The following is a 20,235-nucleotide window of genomic DNA, read 5'->3' on the forward strand; positions in this document are numbered from 1 at the left end:
GTGGTAAAAAATAATACCCTTTATGAAAAATTACAATTGAGTCAATTGAGGTGCCTCTACAAAATTCTCGGGAGTTTTTGTTGATGAGACTTTGAGTTGGAGGGAACAAGCTGATTACGTGAGCGGTCAAATACATAAATCTACCAGTATTAAGGAGGCTTAGGCATCTTGTTACTATTTCATCTTGTTAATGTCTTCTTACGGTTTACTATAGTTTAATTTATCTATATCTTTCATATTGTAATATAGTTTGGTCGAGTACTTTCCCTACTTCTCTTCAAAACAGTTTTATCCTTCAGAAGCATTTTGTTAGGACTACAACCCGATCAAAAGCATATACTTCATCTGCTTCTTTATTTCAGAAACTTCAGGTTCTTACTATTTATGACTATGATTGAATATTTTACAAATGTGTGTTTTCATCTATAAGATATATTCAAGTAAGGGGAACATCCAGAGCTATTTAGAATGTATTTTAAAGTAAATTCACTCATCAATTTTCATATTTTCATATTCCAAAAATTCTCACTTGTAGAGGTCCAAACTTGATAAGATTGAGAGGTATTAAATTATGAAATGGTTTATCCCATCTAGCAAAAAATAATATTCTTTAACATGTTATGTATTAGGATGTATAAAGGATCATTTTAGTGCTGCTTTGTAATTGTTTTTTGTTTGTGTGTTTTTTGTTCTTTATGCATTTTATGTACCATATAAGGTTTGTTTTTGGATTACATTATCTCTGGGTTTTGGATGTATGTTGAAAATTAATTTGCAGTCATTCACATTTACATATTTGTTATTGTAAGTTATTGTAACTTCCTTAATTTATTTAATTGTTTTTGTTTCTTTATTGTTTAGGAAGAGGCTCTAAATAAGCCCTTTTGGGTTTTCGGCATCTCCCTGCACAGTATATGGATTGTACTTTTCTACAATTTGTATATATTTTATTTTTGTGCAGATAAACTAAAAAAAACAAAAAACCTAAAAACTAAACTTTAAAGTAATAATGAAACTGTTATTTATTTAAATTATTAAAATATGTGTGTGTGTGTGTGTGTGTGTGTATATATATATATATATATATATATATATATATATATATATATATATGTATATATATATGTTACCTCACATTATTACAAGTTAAAACATTAACATTATTACAAAGTTTTGCCATTGCAAATTTGCACAAACTATTTTCAAAGGGAAATGACAGAAGACAGCTTTATATTGCAACTAATCCAGTTTATTGAGTATAGAACTTTACAGATAACAACAATTCAGACACAATATTAATAATAATAATAATAATAATAATACATTTCTTATATTGGGATTAATTTATGAAAAAATACAATTTACAATGGGTGAAATTTTCCCTCACACATTCAATTGTTTGTTGAGCATAAACCATCTGCTCAACAAACAGATAAAATACAGCACCTGCTCCATATTTTTAACCCCACCAGTGGGATTTTAAATATTTTTCTTAATGTAAAAGTACATCCTTTATGGTAAACTAATAGCCAATGCTTCAAGCAGCTACAATGTATGTCGTCTTGTTTAAAGTTGTCTCTCTTATGGATTTGCAGCTCTATTCTTTTATATTGCGATATTTTCTCACATTTAACATAAGCAGCACCAGATATTTGTTTAGCATTTGCGTTTAGCTTGTGCAGATTTGAGGCAGCAAAGGAGAAATAAAACAGAGAGAGAGAGAAACAAAAAGTTTATTCATTCTCATCTCTCCATAATACGTTACGCAAGGCTGTGAAAATGCCTGTGTGTGTATGTTTGCATGTATTTGTCCCAATTAGTGTTTCCTATTCTGTTCAACAAACAGAAAGCCATTACCTCCTCACTGACACACATCCAGCTCATTCTGGCATTGTCTCATATGTCCCAAATGTATGTTTGATCATCCACTGTGAATGTGGAAGGAAGGCTGGAAATATCTCATGTTGATTGAGGTGTAAAATGACAGAGTTTAGGTTTAGGGATCGGGTTTGGGTCAGGGTTTACAGGTATGGTTTAGGGTATATAACATTAACTGAGGCATAATATGCATGAGGAGGTTGTAATATCAGATATTTTACTCTAGTTTCTGTCCCCATCAGCAGTTAAAATCACCTTTATATGCAACAGAACATGTTTATGTAATGTAAAATGCATCCTCTAAGGTCTAACACATCAGTAACTTATTTCTAAGCTTAACTTCACACAGAGGATTTTATCATGAAACAACAGACAGACAGACATCTGTTCATATCCAGTAATCTGGGTGTTCACATCCATGAGCACCTTTTCCATAAAAACAACAATGACAACATCAATAATAATAATCATATCTAGAAAAGGTGTAAGAAAGAGAAAGGGAAATGATTCAAGAATTTCAATATCAAATTACCTCACTTACATCAGGGTCAGAGTTAAGGTTAGGGTTAAGTTAACACTAACCCACACATATATCACATCCATTTACATTTCAGAGCTCTCAGACAATGTTAAAATGAATTAATGACTGTCTGCAGCAATTCCCCCGCAAAGTACTCACAGCTGAATCCATGCGCACTTGTCTGTGCGTGTGTGTTTGTATATGAGTGTGTATCAGTTGTAATGACTCTTCAGCAGACTGAGGCTGCAGCTTCAGATTCTCCAGGTGTATAAAAATCAGGAATAGGCAGCCCAGAATGAAGAGTCACCTATGAAAAGAAACACACACAAAAATTAAAATATATCTTATTGCTCAAAAAAAGCCTTTTGGTTCAAGTTAGCATATTAGTATATATACTTTATATAGAACTTTTTGAAAGCAGATAGAAAGTGTGTTGCATCATAAAATCCACACAGATCCCATCACATCCATTTTCAGGTAAGTATATTCTTTTATAGATCTTATTTCATTGAATTAATGAAATTAATGTTACCTGAACATTGCGGTTGAGGCTGATGGCCGGGTAGTACATGCCCTCCAGTGTGTTGAAGGCAACGGGTCCCTGTTGCTCATCATTTATCAAAAACAACAGAATCCCACGAGTGAAATCCAGCAGCACACCCACAGTCGCTCCTTTACTTATTCCTCCATCGGTACTGAGAGAGGGAGAAGAGAAAACAGAAAATGAATGCATTGACCAATGCATTGACGATGCATTGACCAAATAAGAGTGCAAGACCTATAATAGACCCTATAATAGAAAATGGAATGCAAGAAGTGTCATTTTTATAGTCAACATTAATCTGAGCATTTCCTACAAATATATTACTGAGACTGATAGCCTGCTGTTAGCCTTGACCTCTCTCCTCTGCATGAGAATAATATGAACCAGCAGCAGGTGGCAGTAATGCATCACGTTTTTTCCATCCACTTGAATGTGCTGTAGTTTTGCTCATTTCCACCACAAATTAACCAGCCCCATCTTTTCATCATGTGCATTCTGTCTAAAACCATGCTTTCAAAAACATGATAGTCAACCAGATGTCAGCAAGCCTGAACATGCACATTAATTAACAGGCAGATATATTTTTGCTGTTCACAGAGCCTAGGACTGTCACTGAGACAGGTGTAATTTCCCAGGACACCTATTTCAGTGATATCCCTCAGATAGTAGGGACATTTTATGCATGTTAACCCACAACATATGGCGCCTTAGAAATAATATTCAGATCCAACAGCTGATTCTACCACACTATCTATAAACAGGTAAAGACACTGAAGGTGGCAGAGTATGGAAGATAAAAAAGAATGAAAACAATAAAGCATACTGTTCACTGTGAGAGTGTGGGTGAAGATGTTATTTCTATATTACCAGCTGACTGTACAACTGCGGTGTGATTTATGAAACTGTAACAATAGTGTTGGAATTGCAGTCTCTAGAGAAATGCCTTCTTCTTTTTTTATGTAAGTGGGTGTATTTTCTGTTTTGACAGAAAATCATGTTTGCTGGATTCTTCTATGTTGGCACCTTTTGTCACATTGCACATTGTCACAATTTTGTTGACATTTCACAAATATATGTTTTAAACATAGTTTATGAGTCATTATGTGACTAAGGACTATTACAACAACATTTAGAGGATATTCATTTATTTAATTATTAAAATTAGCTTCATTCATTGCTTCATCTAAGATTAAAATAGCATCCACTCTGTAACCAAGGGCAACAGTGAACATTTGTGATGAGGCGCTTTATTATTAGAATTTATTTCTATAATTTTATAATAATATAATATAATGCATTTTTTTTTAAAAGGTGATTGATATCTACACTGTAAAAAAAAATATATATTTTTAAAAGTTGTAAATGAAACAAAGATTATTGGAGTATACTATTACAGTTTTTCTACAAAATTTCACATTTAATTCAGTGTGTTACTTGTATCTTGTAACTGTTTGTGAAATTTATTAACATATTTTCCTGAGTGATAATTCTTTCCACACCAATCGGTTTTCAGTGTATGAGAACAAGCTGGTAAGCAATTAATTGCATTAAATTTGCTTGTTTTTAAATTTTGCTAAAAACTGTGAGCAACATGGCCTTTAATGGTCATGGCTTCTGAAAAAGTAATAGCATCATATATAGAAATTTAATTGTTTAAGATTATCATGCTAATCATGATAATTATCATGCTAATTTGTCCTAATTTTCATCTAAAGAAGTTTTAAAACACAAGCATGCACACATAGACAAACATGTATTTTTACCGATTGGTGTGCGAGTTGTTATGCATGAACCAGGAGCGGTTGTTGTCCACATACATGGCCCAGGCTTTATCATCCTTCCCCAGCATCACATCCTTCATGACATCCGCCCGGGCGATTCCAAACGCAGGGTCAGGGTGATTGTCATAGCGATCGATGGTCATCTCCCAGTAGTGCACGCCACGAGAGAACCCTGTGTTGCCCATGACGACACGGTCGTCGTAACTGTTACACGTCACCGTGAGGTTGTCGTTGGACAAGATGATGTCAGGGTGGGCCGATGCAGGGTCAAAAGTGAACCAGGCAACTGCAGAAACAACATACAACACATACATACAGTCATGAAGGCAGGTTGAGCTTTGATTTACAGTAAGAATAAAAGTCCAGATGAGTTTAAGAACACAGAGACACTGCAAATCAAACTTGTAAACACACACTCACTCTCACTCTCACACACGCAAACAAACACAAGCAGACAAGAAAGGGTATATGAGTTTAACGATGACGATGTTCAGATATTCAGGCATTCATACCTGCTGCCAGAGTGTTACTACCATATGAAGGTGGACTCACTGAAATTAAGAGAAAGAAAGAGGGGGAAAGAGCGAGAGAATGTTGAAGAGATAAAGAAAAGTGGAAAAGACAGAGAAATGCAGAGGACAGAAAATGCAGAGGGGTGAAGGAGAGAAAAAAAGAAAGTAACAGAATTGGGTACTGAAAGAGAGGAAGGAAAGCAGCAGATCAGGGAAGCTGGACTTACTTAGAGCTTATAAGTAATAAATTACTATAGAGCGTTAGTACAGTTAGTAACAGCACAGTAACAACGATATTCATTTATATTAGTAACATACAATTAGACATACAATGGTGTTCATAAAGTCCTCCACAGCAGACTGTCAATGTGACGTCACTGGCACTTTCCATGAATAGGGAAAAAAAGAACCTGAATGTCTTTAATTTTTTTTTTTTTTTTGCATTAAATGATCAATGGTAAATGCTCAAATTCCAGGAATTCAAATTAAATATTATAAGACCTGTTTGATATTCGATTTATTTTATATGATGATTTTGCAACAATGCAACAATGTGTGGTTTCATTATTTTCTAGTAATTTACAATTAACCTGTTAAGTCTGACATATTATATTTCTTATTACATTATTATTTTATTATTAATATTATTATATATAATATAATAAAATATAATATTATAATATAAAATGTAAAAAAAAAATTGTTGAGTATTATATTTGATACATCAGGGTTTTGTAGCTCATATAGTATGACATACGAAAAATATGGAGCTTAAATATGAGGAGGAAAAGCACCATAATTTTATTAAGCTATTTTATTTTATTACATTTTAAACAGAACATTTAGAAATTAGGTGCAGTTGCTGATATTTATATGGAAAAAAGTTAGCTAGCTTGCAATACAATAATGATTGAGAGATATATTAATAAATATTCCTCAAAAGCCTGATGTATCATATTTGATACTCACCTTTTAACATAAACATCAAAAATAAATATACATCTATAAAATCTGAAAAAATATATGTATAAAAAATCTAAAAAGGTAAAGTGAATTAGTTTTGAACAATGTTTAAGGGTGATACGTACATGCATCTAATTTTAAGTTAGAAACTAGTTTATAAAATGTATCTGATGGCCTTACTATAAAAATGTATGCCTCCCATTGCTTAAAAAAGACACCAAAGTATATACTATTTGTGGAAACTGCACACTATATTAACGAAAATAATACAAATCTGCTGTATTATCTTGCACTGACATGCTCAAGCTTCCCTGTGCATTAAGAGTGAGTGTGTATGTGTAACAGTGAGGTAACATCTCTTACTCTCTGATGTCTGCATGACAAGCGTTTTGCTGTACTGGCCGACTCCACTGGAATTATATGCTTTAACACGAGATTTATAAGCGCTGTTGAAGTGTAGACCATCCACAGTGCATATCATCTCTGTACCAACATACACTTCCTGCAGAAAACACACTTCAGTTAGTAAACACACGTGTTAACCACCTTTACTGCTTACTGTATACTGGACATTATATACTGAATACTGCCTACTATTTTTTAAACAGAATACATGAAACATTATACATGTTTCACACAATTTTGTGTGAAAATGTGTTAACGTGGCAGTCTAATCAAATACTGAATGAAGAAAAAAAGTTAAAAACCCTTCAAGTTTTTTGGTCACACTTGAAATGGAAGGCCAGACTGAATGCACTACATTGTGGAATATGCAGTAGTACCCAACACACAGTGCCCTGTTGTAAACTGCATTATGACTAACACCACACTCTATTACTATAGTAAGAGTAGTATGCTACTTAAACTTCAGCCTTGGTATTTCAAGGCATGCAGAAAGTATACATTCTACAAAAATAGTAATATGTTGTATGCTATGTGTTTTCTATTTCTGCAGTATGTAGTACACATACTTAGCATAGAATGCAAATTTCTATATGCTGTGAATATCTTGGGAAAAACACAATGGGATACTGTTGCTAAAAATCTACCCGAAAATGGAGCAAATATGAGAACACATGAACCTGACTTTCTAAAATAAGAGCTTGGCCTGTTTAGAGGATAGTGTGTGTGTGTGTGTGTCAATGTGTAGGTGACAATATGTGTGTCTAAGAGAGAGTATTTCAATGCATATATGTAAGTGTGAATGTGTGTGGCTATATATGGTAAAAACATCTAAGTTTAATCTCAGGTGATTCATTTTATGATCAGATCACTCAAATCAAATCATTATTCAAAGTTTTTTTGAAAGAAATTAATGTTTTTTTTTAATCAGTTAAATTATTCAAAAGTAACAGTAAAGACTTTTATGTTGTGACAAAAGATTTCTATTACAAATATATGCTGTTCTTTTGAGCTTTCTATTCATTAAATAATGCTGAAAGAAAATGTGACATGGTTTCCACAAAAAATATTAAGCAGCACAACCGTTTTCAATATTGATAATGATAAGAAATATTGCTGGCTCAACTGATCAGAAACATCGCTCTGCCTTTGCTCCATGATTAAACTTGTATTTCATTATGTTTTGAAATATCACAAAGTTCTTTTCAGAACATTAAACATAAAATAAACACACAATACTAGAAGAACAGTTCAAAATCAAAATCATTTCATCAAAAATATCTTAATTTGTGTTCCAAAGATGAACAAAGGTCTTACAGGTTTGAAGTGAAATGAGGGTGGGTAGTTAATGATGCATGTGTGATCGTGTAAATCTGTGTGTTTGTGGGTGCAGTGGTCCTCTAATATAAATAGACTTCTGCAGTGAGAGGCATGAATCATCTTTAGACTCTTTAGGCAAATGTGAGATGAGACACCATGTTTGTGCACTTGGTCTATTGGAAATGCATGCGTGTTCCTCATCATTTAAATGAACTTCACTCATTCTGACTGCTCACTGCCAAATGACAAACCCACGCAAAACAATATCACTGTATTAATACAATACACACTCACATCAGATGTGTACTTGTGTGCGTGTATGCATTAACAATGTTTACTCTAATTTTTGTTCCCTTAGAGCAAAACCTCTTTCTCTGACAGATCATTGAGTCAGCTGAGCAGAATCATCGTGCAGTGTCCAAAAAATAATAATGTATGGTCTCTGTAGGATTACATTTCCTTGGAATAGTCATTATTATTGGAGTTTTGCTCTATGCTGCTATGAAAATATCTGTACTATTCTACAATGCAGTACTTTTATCATAAATTTAATCAGTGCTGTGTATTTCCACAAATGATTTTGCACAGCTTCAGTTCCATATTGAAAATTAATGTGTGGAGTTGAAATGCTGGCCGTTCAATTATAGGGTTCAATTTAGAAAATATAAAGCTTTTCTAGGCCCACATTTTTTTTTTTTTGCATTCTGCTCAGAAATGTTTTTGGTGTGCATGCAGAAGCAACATGCCCATTCAAGCTCAGAACTGTCTGATACCTGGATCAAGAATCTAATAATTCCCATTCATCTTCATTGCAATATAATGACTTCAAAATAGATGTACAGAGGAGAGTGGTAGTTAAAAGTTTGGAATAATTAAGAATTTTTAAATTGAGGTTAATGTTTTTGAAAGAACTCTCTAATGCTCACTAAGGGTGCATTTATTTGAGCACCGAACGAGCATATTAAAATGATTTCTGAAGGTTCATGTGACTGGAGTAATGGCTGCTGAATATTCAGCTTTGCATCACAGGAATACATTTTATTTTATATAATAAAATTTTATATAAAATAGTTACTTTAAATTGAAATAATATTTCCCTTTTTATAGTATATATATATATATATTTATTTATTTATCAAATAAATGCAGTCTTGGTAAACAGGTAAACATAAGAGGCTTTTCGTCTTTTTCAAACATTTAAAAATCCTTAATTATTCCAAACTTTTGACCGGTAATGCATATCTAATCCTGTGAATGCAATTAGCACTGAAGGGTTCACTATGTGCACTGTGAGTGTATGTGACACTCACTCTGAACTGGCCTCCATTCCCATCATCCAGTTCTAAAATGTAGCCATCCACAGCAATGGTGGAGAGAGGCGGCTGTTTCCACGACAGAGTCGCACTGTTGGTTTGAGTACAGCACTCCTCTAACTGAAGAATAGGAGCAGCTGGAACTAAACACACACACAAAGCCACAAACAAAGACAGACTGAGTTATTTTGGGTCCAGTTTTCTGTCTTACTGTGTCATTAAGGAAAACCATGCAAAAAAATGAAACACACCCTATCACACACACACACAGACTCACCCTTCATCTGGACGAAGTCTAACTGGTGTATGGTCTGCAGCAGGGGTCCGCTGTCCAGCGTCAGGTCAAAGTCACTGCTCATGCGAGGGGTCAGAGAACCCTTCCCCCACTGATTCTCCGTCATATGGACCCGTCTTATCAGAGCATCTGAGATCTACACACACACACACACACACAGACTGTGATTCAGAATATATTACATGGCATTAAGTCAAATTAATGAAGTGTTGCCATTATGTAAATGTATGACCTTCTGTTAATTTAATTTAATAAGAATCCTTGAAGCAAGATACATTTTGTGATCAGAAAAGTTTTAAAAGGCAAGGTGTCATTGAGCAAGAGTGATTGTAGTTGAGGAAAAGTTTTATAGGATCACACACTTTTTAACAAATACATTTCCATGACCTTTCCATGCCCTCTCCACTCATTTATGAGTCATTTCTAGCCAGTTTTCCATTTGTGTATCAGGTACCAGTCTTTTTTAATGTTAGTGAATTGTGCAAAAGTCTTCACCAAGGTTCTCAAGAGACCAAATGAAATAATGGCTGATGACTATTATTTTAATAATAATTTTATCATTTAACTGTTATAATTATTAATAGTTATTATTATTTAAAAAGGAGATATTTGCTAAAAATAAGAGTATTATTAAATTGTAAGTGTTTTTAAAAAATAACTTAAATGAGTGTTAGATGATGGCAACAGTAATCCATATAAAAATAAAATAGAAAAAGATAAAATGAGCATGCACAAATATCTAATACTGACCAATACAGAAAAATAAAAAATTAAATATGGTACCAATACATATGTTTCACCCCTAATATCTAACCAATTAAATATTTTAGAGCAGAGCAAAGGTTGAGAAAAACACTTGCTGCAGTGCACTCTGACGAAGGACTTCATTGACCAATAAGAATTTCAGAGAAGCGGTCCAGTCTTTGGAAATCCAATTTGCTTTACAGAAAACTGATTTGGATCTTGGTATACCCTTAAAATAGATCTCATGCATTCCCATCCATTAAAAGTTTTATCTGATCTTTCTCTAGTGTATATTCATCCTAAGTTTCTAGCAGATTAGTGTGATACTAAAAGGTTCAATGACCTGCAGGAAACCGCTGGGGTCATTTTCTTTGATAACTTCCAGACAGTATTCCATTAGTCCTGTGGTCTGCCTCAACTTCACCGTGCAGTGGGATATCTGATCACGAACCACCTGAGACAAAAAGGAGATAAAGAGGCAGAAAGAAAGAGAAAGAATGAATTCATGATAACTGTGCTGTGGCAGGGTTGCTAGGCAACAGCAAAGACCAATTGTCAGCATCCTCTCTGAGCAGCAAACACATTACTGACCTTTTACAAAAAAAAAAAAAAAAACATATTAAAAATCCATTTGCACTTCATGTCTGCATATTTCAGTGGATGAATGTATGTGTCAATGTGTGCCTCTCCACCTTCTACTTAAACCTACCAGTTACATCTCCTTTACACGATCCACAAGTACACAGTAATACACACACGTCCTCTAAAGCTGTAGACAGTCTCAGAGAGCATCTAACCACATTGAATGATTCAAACATAAAACACTTCACATCAAATCCAAACAGTATGAGACAGAACAGAACTGAATAAATGCAGTCTCATCTCGCAGAGCCACTGGTCAAAACTAGAACCCCAACATCTTTGTAACCATGGGAACAGGCCTGTGGCAGCATGGAGACAAGAAGGGAGAATAGGCCTATATAAGATGCTAGCAAAAGCACCAAATCTCAAATACTAGACCAGGACCAGGACAATTTTAACATTACATTTATATTTTCATTTTTGGTTGGACTATTTTTGACAATTAAATTTAGCTTAAAAATTCTCACAAAATGATACAGTTTTTTTTTTTCAGAGAGAAAGAGAAATCTACTGCAAATGAGTTGAGTTAATTTCATCACTCAAGCTTATTAAAGACATTTGAATTAAATAAAATAGAAAACTTAAAAGAAATGTTGAGCAATAAAAACACCTCAAATATGCAAATCAAGTTTTACATTTGCATGCATTTCAAACTGGACACGTCATTTAACATTTAGTTGCTTTTTGCAGCACATTAGATGCATGCATTTATTCAAACACAATGGAACACGTCATTTAACAATACTGAGCTGCATTCAAAAGAAACCCTTTTTATATGGGCATCAGGCTGTCAGTGTTAGTTGCATTTATAAGGTAGAAAAGGGAACTTGACTAGAAATTCTTTAGACTGTTTAAAAGCACAATGTGTGATTTGAATACATTTAGTTTTCGTTACCTATTTTAATAACACTAACTATAGATGCAGTCTCACTGGATCAGCCAGTCTCACTGGATCAGCCCAACATAAACCCCCCCTCGCATGTCTCACTGTGATCAGCACTTCGGGATTCAGAGTCTCATCAAAGGAAAGAAAACACCCGCCCTTTTGGTCAAGGACACAATAACTCGAGGTTAAACCTAATGTCTCTGTGTTAATAGCCCAGATTTTTATCCACTGAGCTGCATTCCTTCCATGAAAGAAACCCTTTTTATATGGCATAGAAGAAGAAAACAGGCTGTTTTGACACACCAGTAATGGCTGCTGCCTGAAGCTTGAGTCCATTCTGAATCCAACTTTGGCAGAAAAGGGACATTGGTTCAGGTGAAAGGGAACTAATAATACAGAAATGTAATGAAAAAATATAAACAATAAACATAGCCAAATAAACTTTAACAAACTAAACTATGTAACACTAATGTTCCCACAACGCACGCATCACCAGCTGAGCGGACAACGCAGAAGCTACAACAACGGACAATTTCGAGCTCAGTTAAACACCCGATCAAAGCAAGTACTTTCTTATATCGCAACTTAAAAATTGCTGTTTAAGGTGGTCTAGGCTATTCCACTAAATTATCCAATGACTAAATCTCTCTGTCTGTTTGAAAATCACTTGAGAAATGCTCTCCTGCTAGAGTCAAAATAATTTATTTTGAAGAATTCTGATAACAAAACAGTTTCTGTTCCTATTGATTTATTTTTGTCCATACAATGGATGTCATAACAAAACATACTATTCATTTACTATTGACCAAACAATGTACATAAAATGGATCCAAAACGACTTATTTACTACTTTCATTTAAAATACTACAAACAGAAAATATCTTCTTATTTTGGTTGTTCCACATATTTGTAGCAAGTTCGCGGGACGAACGGAGTCTTACAATATTTTATTCCCTCTTTGGGTGGACTATGTGTTTTCACTTCATTTGAGTGAAAGTGATTTGCTACACTGTAGTTCTTAATTTCAAACTACAAAGCTGAAAATTCAATAAAAAAGAATCCTCTTGCAACTGAAAAAAAAAAACCCTAAGTGTTAATCTAATTTGTTCATCACTTCTATTAAAAAGCTTTAAGGTGGCACTCGCTAAACCTCCAATTAAGAAATCAAATTGACTTGTGTGATTTGGGTAATTAGCACAACATCCATTTATTCCAACCTTCCCTTTACCTTGAAAATAGTACAGAGAGCTGTCATTCTGCTTTTGTTGTGTATTAATGAAGTCCTAAAAATAAGGAATTAAACCCAGTAACTGAGAAGTGAATGCTGCATGTTGAGGAACATGCCATCTCTTAAAAAACAGGCTGGATAATTGGTTTAAGCTTTTAACCATCTTGCCGTGTTCTATATGATAATGCATATGAGTCCCTGCTGCCCTGTAGTTCATGTCACTACACTCCAAAAATCCATAAAAATTCTATATGACTCAATAATGTAAAAGACTCTGTAATCTTGGAGGTGTTTTACTCATATGTTGAATTAAATATTGTATTGCATTTTAGGTTTTAAAGGAAATGTCTATTAACGTCACAGAAAATATCCTGTCGCAAGCGGCATACTACATTCATCTTAGAGATTAACTTTTGGGGATGTTTTGTGTGGTTGTGCTTACTGAGAGTTTGTGTTCATGTTCTTTGGTTACTCTGCTGAGAAGCTGAGCTTTCCTGCGGTTGAGAGCTTCAATCAGAGCATCACACTGGGCCACCAAACACGCCTCGAATTCAACTCCATTCTCCTGAAACACAAGGTGAGGAAGAAATCATATCAGAAAAGTTGATATAGCACGGCACAGGTGTGTGTATGAGTGCATAAGTGTTAGTGTGTGTCACTGCTGTACCTGTATGTGTTGTACCATATTTCTGAGCTGCACCAGGAACTCTTTGGCCTCTGTGGCGCGATCAGACAGAACATTCAGTGCTTGAGAGAGCTGTCCCTGGAAATATAAAGACAAAAAGAGACAGAGATGTGAGAAGATATAGAAACTATATATAAAGAGCAATTGAACATTACTAACCTAATTTTAATAAAGTTTTAGTAATGGACTTATGTGTGGTTATGTGTGAACCTTTCTAAAGCTTTTTGGATAAACCAGTTCCAAAATCTAACAAGTGACATAATTTGTTAGAGGTTAGTCATTAAATCTGTCATTTAAAGAGTGGGTGAGAGAATAGGAAGAGGAGTGAATGTGTGTGCGTCAGGGAAAGTGAAAGAATGTTACTTTAGAGTGGGAAAAATTTCCCATTATAAATGTTCTCACATTGCTATGACAACCATCCGCCAAGAGACCTCCACTTTCATTTGTGGTCTGTTCTCAAACGAGGAACAAAAATGAGAGAACAAGGAATGAAACACAGTGCTCCAAATTTCATTCTATGGCCTACAAACTAAATCACAGCCTTGTATCACACTACAGCATTACACACTAAAACATTACATACTAGAGTCCTACATATGACAGCCTCACACACTAAAGCCCAGCACATTACAGCATTACACACTAAACTAATACATAACATCCTAGACATTCTAAAGTCCTACGATGAGAAACCAGCAGGGACAGTGTTACAGAAACATCATATCTTAAGCTTTTATTCTAATTGAGAGCTGAAATCACCGTTCTTGGTAAACAGATAAGACAGGATTCTAGAGTTCGTTTGGTTCTGTAATAATGGCCCAGTTGCTTCAAACCAAAATGTTTGTTTTTCTTGCACTGGTCAATTTTGAGATTTTGGGCTTTTGAGCTATATCATATATCATTTCAGACTAGTGGAAAGAAAACATCCAAAATACACATTTAAGAGTTCATTATACTTTATGCATTTGCATCTGTAGATTTTAATTGAAATGCATAAATTTTTTCATTCTGCACTAAGCCAGAGATCTCCACTTCAGTAACACATCAGTTACATGTGCCAAGTGCAAAATTTTACTACTATTTAATTTAATTTTTATTTTATTTTATTTTTACAGAGGGGTTGGTCATATCATTCACCTAATTTATATAACATTTTATTTCTAAAAATAAGGAGAACATTTATTTCTGTAAAAACCTTTAACTTTGTCAACAAAATGAAAGAAGAATTTAGAACTCGCTTTATCCAATGTTCAAATTTCCATTCTGAAAAATGTATGCACATTTGTGCATATTTAATAAGATAATGCCTCATTTGCATATTCAAACATAACACTTCAGAAAACATGTAATACAAAACAATTGTCTTAATGTACTGTGATTAATCAACCTGGAATGTATGTTGATATCTATTAGTTCAAATTTATACCACATTCACCTGCGGTGTCTTACCTTGGTCTTGCCAACAACTGTAAAGGTATTATCACAAGAGTTCTCTTACCTTGAAAGATTTAGTCACAATGGGATAATGGGATCGGTAAAAAGGGCAACAAGAATATTATGTGTTTATAATGTATATATATGTTTAGAAACAATCTTTTTTTTCGTATTTCCATTTGATTGCACTAGTGGTGCAAAATTGCACACTTTCAGAGAAAAGATGAAAATCATCCATCTCTGTTCTGGAACAGATTGAAATCATCACTCTGTTGCATTTGAACTTTACTATAAATCTTTAGCAATGTATGTTTTCCACTAGTAATAAACCAGTTCTCAAAATCGCACTTGAAATAAATAATTTCTGTTTATAATTTAGTAAACTATAAGTAAAATCTGTAATGTCTGTAAAATAACAATTCAAAATAAGTAAACTGTTAAAAAATACAAAATATTATATATGGCATTGTTGTATCTGAAACCCAGCACCATATCGACATTGGCCATATCTGCTGACTATTATTTTACCAATTAAAATATTAAAATGGAAATAATTTGCACTGTTGCAAAAAGCAGTAATATCATTTTCAGAACATCAACACATCAAGGGCCCCATTTCCTGCTTGCTGTGTAAGTGTCTGTGTATGTAACATGGAAAGATAGATGGAGAAATGGAGAAAAAGAGAAGCATATGGTGCCCTGAGGCTACAGCAAATCTACAATCTGTTTAGTGAATGACGAGCAAGTGTCTGCAGTGTGGAAAGAGGCCATTTTCCTCTGATATGAGGCCAGCTTGCCAGTGTTCAGTGAAACAGCTACATATGGGACCACAGTAGAGGACACTGATCCAAGATCTGATCTGTGCGTGCATGTGTGTGTGTCCCAGGTGCTAAAAGGGGGAAGCCGTATTTGGGTCTGCCGTGATGCTGCTGCTGTCCCAGTTCAAACTGATATTATGTAGCCACAACATCACACATGGAGCACTGAACAGAGAGTAATGTAACTGAACACACAAAATAATGTAGCTCAACAAATGGAGTAATGCAGAGCTCGAAATGAGGGGGTGGACAGTGAATAGGAATGGTTTCCTCATGCTGGGTCATTTTTTCTGCTCTCACATCTGTCTGCACCTGAAAATGTCTCCTTACCTACTTCAAAAGTGACAGAGGGTTGAATGTTAGTACCATACAACAGCAGTTAAGGCAAATTACAAAATAAAATGCAACCAAATTCCTGAAATGTACTATTTTTTAATTATTTGATTTGATTTCTTGATTAACAGATTTGATTAAATTTATAGTAATTTATCAGTCAGTATTAGATATACATAACTGTTAAAAAGTTTGTGGTCAGTAAGATTTTAAATGTTTTTGACAGAAGGTTGCCTTTATTTGATAAAAAATACAAAAATAAAAACAGAAATATTGTGAAATATTATGACAATTATATATTTTATAATGTAATCTTTCCCTGTGTTGGCAAAGCTGAATTTTCAGCATCATTACTCCAGTATTCAGTGTCACATGATGATCCTTCAGAAATCATTCCAATATGGTGATTTGGTGCTCAAAAAAACATTCCTTATGATTATCAATGTTAAAAACAGTTGTGCTGCTTAATATTTTTGTAGATACTTTGATACCACAGTTTCCACAAAAACAAGCAGCAGAGCTGCTTTAAACATTGATAATTTCAGGATTCTTTGATGAATAGAAAATTCAAAAGAACAGCATTTTCCGTCTATTACTCACATAAAGTTAATCTTTAAAAATACCAATAATTTAATAACAACATTAAAAGTAATCTTCAGCAAATATCTAAATGAATATAAATTTTCATACTAACAATGTGGTACTTTAGCATTTAAAATGACTGGTTTTACTTTTTACTCTACTTTGCCCATTTATCACTTATCAGCCATGAAATGACAATAATTATCAGGTTTTCATATCACCCAGAATATTTTATATCGGAGGATCACTAGGTGGTCTCACACCAACAATATTTCTAAATTCTAAAGTAATGTACAGGCATAACCTGTGTGAGCCGTGTTAAACCATGTACTTATTGATCCATCTCCCTTCCTGTTAATTGCTCATGTTTATGGATTAAATAAAATGGTATTGCTGATGATTTACCGCTAAATTAACTTACTCACAGTTTATTAACTTACAGTAGCATATTAGGACTAGGAGAGAAAGTGGGGACTCTTTCCTTATTCTTCGCCTCTCCTATGGATACAGTCTTTCTCTTCCACAGACAGACATAGTAAACCAGCTCACTGCCTCACTGTTTCATGTTGCCTCAACAACAGGCCACTGCAGTTTTACATGTTCCCTGAGGAATCCAGACACACACAGTTAACACGAGCATCCTGTACCACTGAGTTCCCATCAACAGATATTTTGAAAATTACACAACATCACAGGAGCATTAAACCTCCATAACTTTAAAACAGCACCAAATGTGCACTGTTATGATCATAGATGCCTCAAAATCCATACAAATATATATTTTCCACCCGAAGGCTTGCCTTGAATACTCATATTTGAATTACTTTGTTTTTTTCTGTTGAATCTAAGCTAGAGAGCTGGTGCGCAAGTGTTTTTCATTTGGCCTGAATCATGCTGGTTGTGTCGTGCACTGTGTTTTAATTAGACCGGTGGTGTCTCACCCGTCTTACTGCACTAGACCTCTAAAACCAGAGTGCTCAGCCTGCTGAAAGGAGATTTGAGCTGGTTTTAAAATGGTTTAGGGCACTTTTTAGCTGGTCAGGCTGCACACTCTTAAAAATAAAGGTTCTTTATTGGCATTGTTGGTTGCATGAAAAACATTTAAAATCCATGAAATCTTTCCACTACACAAAAGGTACTTTACAGTGGAAAAATATTATTTACAGCGTTCTTTACACTAATAAAATAATGGTTCTTTAAAGAACTGTTCATTGAAAGATTCTTTGGGGAACCAACAATTATTCTTCTCTATTATCACTGTGAAAACCTACTTTTTTTAGACCAGCTTAAACCATTTGGATAGGCTGAAAGTCATCAGTGAAATTTTTTAATAGTAAACAACAATCTCAACCAGTCCCCACCTTGTGGAGCTTCCACATGGCCCCCAGAGCTTTGACCTCATGAGTGGAGTGTTTGCCGTCCTCCAGACACTGGTAGCACACGGGGGTCTTACACTGGACGCAGTACATACTCAGGTTCTCCAGCTCGTGCTCAGTGCAGGTGGAGATCTTTCGGGGACTCGTGCGGCGGCTGATTCTGCCTTGCGCCGGCGGCACGAGCCGGTGTTTGGCTAGTGGACCCCTGGGCGGGTGGCACCGTAGGCGGCACGGGTCGCAATAAAACACGTCGCACTGCTCGCACATGACCGTCGCCTCGCGGGGACTCTTCTCGCACAGCTGGCACTTAAGCGCGGCCGCTTTACTCTGCTGGTACCGGTCCACAACCCCCTCCAGAACACGGTTCTTGGGGAAGCCCCGGAGCCCCCGGTCATCCAGCGTCAGGCTGCGGTGGCACTGCGGGCAGGTGAGGCAGGAGTTTCGCGGGACCGGCGGCAGGACGCCGGTGTGAGGCAGCAGGTGGTGTTGCGCCTGGGGCGGATGAGGCACACTAGGGGGGAAAACGCGCACCCCGTTAGGGGACTTTTGGCACGGGGTGGTCGGTGCGCTCACGAACCCACCGTAAGAGCCGTATCCGCTGTCCGCCTCGCTGTAAAGACTCATCTTATCCAGATCTAAGTAATCATAATCAGAGCCCGACGCGCGGCTGCTCTGCGGGGATTCGGCGTCGGGCGTCTGCACTAGGATGTTTCTCGCGCAGGCCAGGCAGATATTGTGCGAGCACGGCAGGATGATCGGCTCGCGGAAAAACGAGCCGCACACCGGGCATTTTAACTCCTCTTCCATTTCATCCATCTTGTTGTTCGAGCCGGATTCGGAGACTTCCTATAAACAAAAACGGAATATTCCCTCCGATGGCAGCTCTGTACGTACGCGTCTCCTTCGATCTCTCCGTATGTACCGGAGGATATAGGAGGGGGCGGTATAAATTCGGTGGGCGTAGGCTGACTGGTGCACGAGCGCTAACAGCTACTGCATAAAATCGCTGTCAGTTTACGTGATGAGCTCCAGGAATCCAATCACACTGATGATGCAAAGTATGGCAGAAGTGCTTGTTGAATTTGAGACACAGCCAATGTTTGTGGTAGTGCACCTGCTCTAACAGCGCGCGACTGATTTTCCTATCCAACGCCGCTTAAGGTGTGTTTATGTAAACTACATCACAAGTCACTCTTCAGCTCTAGTGTTTGAAAAAAACTCGGAGCTAAATCTGAAATTTTTCTCTTAATTGCAAGGTGGTGATAATTGCCTTAGGCATAATTTCCATGGTAACAAAAAAGAGAGCAGATAGAAAAAAAATAATACAAAAGAGAAAATGTGTCCAACGCGCAATTTTTTGTCCATTCCGTCCATAGACAGCGATCCAGCAGCTGCTATGGTTATCTCTCAACAAAAACGATATCTGTTCAGACAAACTTTTCTGGTTACTGGAAGGTTGTTGAAAATGTTGTATGCATACTTGAAAACGTGTAGATATAATTTATGTACATATACATATATATGTTTTTTAGACAGCCATCCGATATAGACACCACGTTATACAACAAAAACAGGCCTGCTTTAATTATTTATCACATTATTATAGATTTACACATCACAGTTATATCACAATAACTGTAATGCTTCTTTAAAAAAGTATTAAGATTGTCCACCGTGCTAAAAAAAGGTTGACCACCATCAGGGTCATTGAAAGACTGTCACAGATTACAGTAAGAGCTGCAAATAATGTTATTGTTAATGTTTGTTATGCATTGACTTTCTTGCGATCCCTGACAGGAAGGTAATTGTGTGTTTTAGAATAATCTAGGTGATGTTTGTCAGGTGTGTGGGAAAATTTTACAGTGCAGCTGCTATTGATTTGACCAAATTTGTGACCTCTGTGTTGTATTGTGTCATGTGTTTTTAAACACGTGTGAGCATCTGAAACGTGAGTGCCAGTAGAGGAGTGCAGGAGAGTG

The 20,235-nt window shown here is 35.7% G+C and overlaps 1 protein-coding gene across 3 annotated transcripts; it reads right to left on the minus strand.

Annotated features, from left to right (window-relative positions):
• Positions 1-1,227: 1,227 nt before the first annotated feature.
• On the minus strand, positions 1,228-19,192 carry LOC109111358 (E3 ubiquitin-protein ligase TRIM9-like). 3 transcript variants are annotated; one of them, XM_042769332.1, is made up of 12 exons: positions 18,242-19,192; positions 14,116-14,163; positions 13,696-13,791; positions 13,471-13,593; positions 10,616-10,726; positions 9,511-9,664; positions 9,231-9,376; positions 6,562-6,700; positions 5,236-5,274; positions 4,706-5,009; positions 2,931-3,093; positions 1,228-2,705 (listed from the first exon to the last, which is right to left on the minus strand). In XM_042769332.1, the coding sequence occupies exons 1-12, from the start codon at positions 19,070-19,072 to the stop codon at positions 2,628-2,630; spliced, it is 2,232 nt and encodes a 743-aa protein (XP_042625266.1). In that variant the 5' UTR covers positions 19,073-19,192; the 3' UTR covers positions 1,228-2,627. The 3 variants fall into 3 exon arrangements, with proteins under 3 accessions (XP_042625266.1, XP_042625267.1, XP_042625268.1); XM_042769333.1 differs by lacking the exon at positions 14,116-14,163 and having other exon boundaries at positions 18,242-19,191; XM_042769334.1 differs by lacking the exons at positions 5,236-5,274; positions 14,116-14,163 and having other exon boundaries at positions 18,242-19,190.
• Between the last annotated feature and the right edge of the window lie 1,043 nt (positions 19,193-20,235).

Source organism: Cyprinus carpio, chromosome A13, assembly GCF_018340385.1.
Source record: "Cyprinus carpio isolate SPL01 chromosome A13, ASM1834038v1, whole genome shotgun sequence".
NCBI classification, from domain to species: Eukaryota; Metazoa; Chordata; class Actinopteri; order Cypriniformes; family Cyprinidae; genus Cyprinus; species Cyprinus carpio.